The 3549-nt window shown below is 42.3% G+C and overlaps 1 protein-coding gene across 1 annotated transcript; it reads right to left on the minus strand.

Annotated features, from left to right (window-relative positions):
* Positions 1 to 285: 285 nt before the first annotated feature.
* On the minus strand, positions 286 to 786 carry LOC135212057 (cilia- and flagella-associated protein 251-like). The gene is made up of 2 exons (XM_064245395.1): positions 610 to 786; positions 286 to 576 (listed from the first exon to the last, which is right to left on the minus strand). The coding sequence occupies exons 1-2, from the start codon at positions 784 to 786 to the stop codon at positions 286 to 288; spliced, it is 468 nt and encodes a 155-aa protein (XP_064101465.1).
* Positions 787 to 3549: the final 2763 nt, after the last annotated feature.

The raw sequence follows: 3549 nt of genomic DNA on the forward strand, positions 1-3549 counted from the left end.
CTCGCCCCGTGCGGCGAAAAAATGTGGGACAAATTCCGCGCCGGGAAAGCAAACACCGCTTTTAATAATCCGCTCGTTCCGGGAGAAGGAGTCTCGTCTCCTCGTCTCCTCCTCCTCCTCTTCTTCTCCATCTTGTTGTTCTTGTTCTTGTTCTTTTTCTCGTTTTTGTTGATGTTGTTCTTTTTGCTCTTGTGTTTCTTCTTCCAGTCCTGGTTCTTCTTCTTGTTCTTGTTCTGGTTCTTCTTCTTCTTCTTCTTGCTTTTCTTCTCGTTCTGGCTCTTCTTCTTATTCTAGTTCTTGCTTTTCTTCTAGTTCTGGGCCCTCTTCTTCTTCTTCTAGTTCTTGCTTTCCTTCTAGTTCTGGTTCTTCTTCTTCTTCTGCTTCTAGTCCTTGCTTTCCTTCTAGTTCTGGTTCTTCTTCTTTTTCTTCTTCTTCTTCTTCTAGCGCTTGCTTTCCTTCTAGTTCTTCTTCTTCTTCTTCTTCTTCTTCTAGCTCTTGTTGTTCTTCTTCTAGTTCTTGCTTTCCTTCTAGTTCTGGTTCTTCTTCTTCTTCTTCTTCTTTTTCTGGTTCTTGTTGCTCTTCTTATATTTCTTGCCTTCCTTCTAGTACTTCTTCTTCTTCTTCTTTTTCTAGTTCTTGTTGTTCTTCTTCTAGTTCTTGCCTTCCTTCTAGTTCTTCTCCTTCTTCTTTTTCTAGTTCTTGTTGTTCTTCTTCTAGTTCTTGCTTTCCTTCTAGTTCTGGTTCTTCTTCTTGTTCTTGTTCTTCTTGCCTTGAAAACGGTGCCATTAACGAGAACCCTCTTTAATGGTTCTCCGATCCTTACTATACGCTGTGATAATCATTGTAAATGGCCGGTTCGGATCCGCCCCCTTACCACGCACCCGGGTCACGATCAGTTTATTTTATCCCCTTCCCTCCCTCCCCCAACCCCCAACACCACCCCCATCCTTCCTTCCTTCCTCCCCTCCTCTCCAAGGCTCTGGAATTTAATGGGACTTGTTCATGTCACCTTATGGGGGACACACGTTAACACCAGGGCCGTCCGGAGATTAGCCGGGAGACGCTGATGGTAGGGGGAGAGGGTAGAGGGGGAGGGACTAGAAGGGGAGGGTGGGGAGGGCTTTTTGAGGGGAGGGGCGGAGGGTTTTTTTTGTAGGGGGTGAAGGAAGTTTTATTTGTGAGGGTGGATTTTTTTTTTTTTTTTTTTTTTTTTTTTTTTTTTTTTTTTTTTTTTTTTTTTGTGTGTGTGTGTGGGGAGGCGGGGCTGAGGGAAGGAGTTTTTTTTTTTTTTTTTTTTTTTTTTTTTTTTTTTTTTTTTTTTGTGTGTGTGTGTGTGTGGGAGGCGGGGGCTGAGGGAAGAAGTTTTTTTTTTTTTTTTTTTTTTTTTGGGGGGGGGGGGTGGCTGAAGGTTTTTTTTGGGGAGGGATACTGGAAAGTTGCCGTTGGCCCAGTTCTTGGAGGTCTGTCCCGGAAGTGTTTAGAGAGAGAGAGAGAGAGAGAGAGAGAGAGAGAGACAGGAAGAGAGAGAGAGAGAGAGAAATGAGTTACATTTATCGAAAGGTGCAAAATATCATTTACATTTAAAAAATAAAGAGAGAGAGAGAGAGAGAGAGAGAGAGAGAGAGAGAGAGAGTAATGAGTATCATTTATCGAAAGGGGGCAAAATGAAACTGACATTTGACTAGGGGAAAAAAAGGGGTGGGAAGTGGGTCCATCTCATTTGTCACGGGAAAGCGAAAAAGAGAGAGCTGTCCTTGCATGAGGGGAAAAGAAAAGAAAGGGAAAAAAATGAGTAATAAAATAAAAGAAGAAACAAAAATCAAGGAAAGATCTTTTAGTGAGGAGGAAATATTTCAGGAAAGTTCCCCTTCGACGGAGGGTATCATTAGAAGTGAAAGGAGGAAATAAAAACAGAAGATAGAAAGATATCGAGAGAGGTATTGTTTGAAGGGACGCCAATAGGGGGACGAGTCAATCTCATCTTGTTCCCTTCGCGAGAGAGAGAGAGAGAGAGAAGAGAGAGAGAGAGAGAAGGGATGCCATATTACTCTTTTATACCCAAGAGCTACTGTGCCACCAAGTAAATTTTTCTTCTATGAGAGAGAGAGAGAGAGAGAGAGAGAGAGAGAGAGAGAGAGAGAGAGAAAGGCTTCCATAATATACCAAGAATTACCACAAGGCCCTCTTCGATCCGAAGTCTGTAAATAAGGAGAAACATCATTTCCAAGAAGGACAGGGGGAAAGATTTACAAGATGCTGTAGGATCTCATATATTACGACTTTCGGTGATGTTCAGGAAAGAACATCAGCGGAACGTAAGATTCAGGCTAAAGGCCAAGCGCTGGGACCTATGGGAGTAAACGGTTTGAAAGGTGTAACAGGAGGAAAGCCTCTCAGTTGCCCTATGGAACAACTGTTACGAAGATGGAGGAAAGAGAATACGAACGGAGTTGCGGTAAAAGAAATGAAATGGGTTGCAGCTGGGGGCCAGGAGGGACGCTGCGAAGAACCTTAAGTAATGCCTACGGTGCGACGTGAGCGGTGCACTGACAGCACATTTTTGAATATGGAGGCACCAGGAGTATCATAATACCGTCAGGATAACGACAAATCCAGCACCCAACGTCGTCGTGTGTCAAGATTCATGGCTCTTCAGCTGTCACAGAGTTATGCCCGCACGAGAGAGAGAGAGAGAGAGAGAGTGAGAGCTCAGTTGCTCATTCATATAGAGGCTTACAGTGTATGTGAAAACGACAGTAAATGTAACGGATGGACTAACAAGTCCTTGAGACATCCTAATCCTTGTAACTCCATTCCCGGATCCAGCCTGTCTCTCTCTCTCTCTCTCTCTCTCTCTACCGGCTCTTTTATAAACATGCGGGATGAAGGTGCCTTATTTCTAATAATAATAATAATAATAATAATAATAATAATAATAATAATAATAATAATACACGATTATGACACGTAATAAAAGTTTTCGAGGCGGTACAATTACACCTTGGGTATAAAATACGTAATATATCCTATATTTGCTCTCTCTCTCTCTCTCTCTCTCTCTCTCCAATGCAAAATAAATAAACAAATGAAAAAAAAATCGAATGTCAACATAATTGAAGAAAAATCTTTCCCCCCGAGATAATCTTGGAGAGAATCAAGCCCTGCGCTCATTAGTTCGAGTGTTGATTAATGAGATTCGGAGATTCGGCAATCGATTAAGAAGAAGAAGAAGAAGAAGAAGAAGGGGAAGAAGAAGAAGAAGAGAGAGGAGGAGGGGAGGAGGAGGAGGAGGAGGACCTTTAGCAAGCAAAGTGTCTTAAGAAAATTGGAGAATTGGATAAAAAAAAAAGAGGAGGAGGAGGAGGAGGAGGACCTTTAGCAAGCAAAGAGTCTTTAGAAAATTGGAGAATGGGATAAAAAAGAAAAAGAAGAGAGATAAACAGAGCGAAAAAGAATGAGCCCCAGCCGTCATCAAATATACAGGCAGAAGAATCATCACGGGGCATTTAAGTGTCTTCAAAATGGTTCTTGGGTCAAAGGGGGGAAAAA

Source organism: Macrobrachium nipponense, chromosome 19, assembly GCF_015104395.2.
Source record: "Macrobrachium nipponense isolate FS-2020 chromosome 19, ASM1510439v2, whole genome shotgun sequence".
Taxonomy (NCBI): Eukaryota; Metazoa; Arthropoda; class Malacostraca; order Decapoda; family Palaemonidae; genus Macrobrachium; species Macrobrachium nipponense.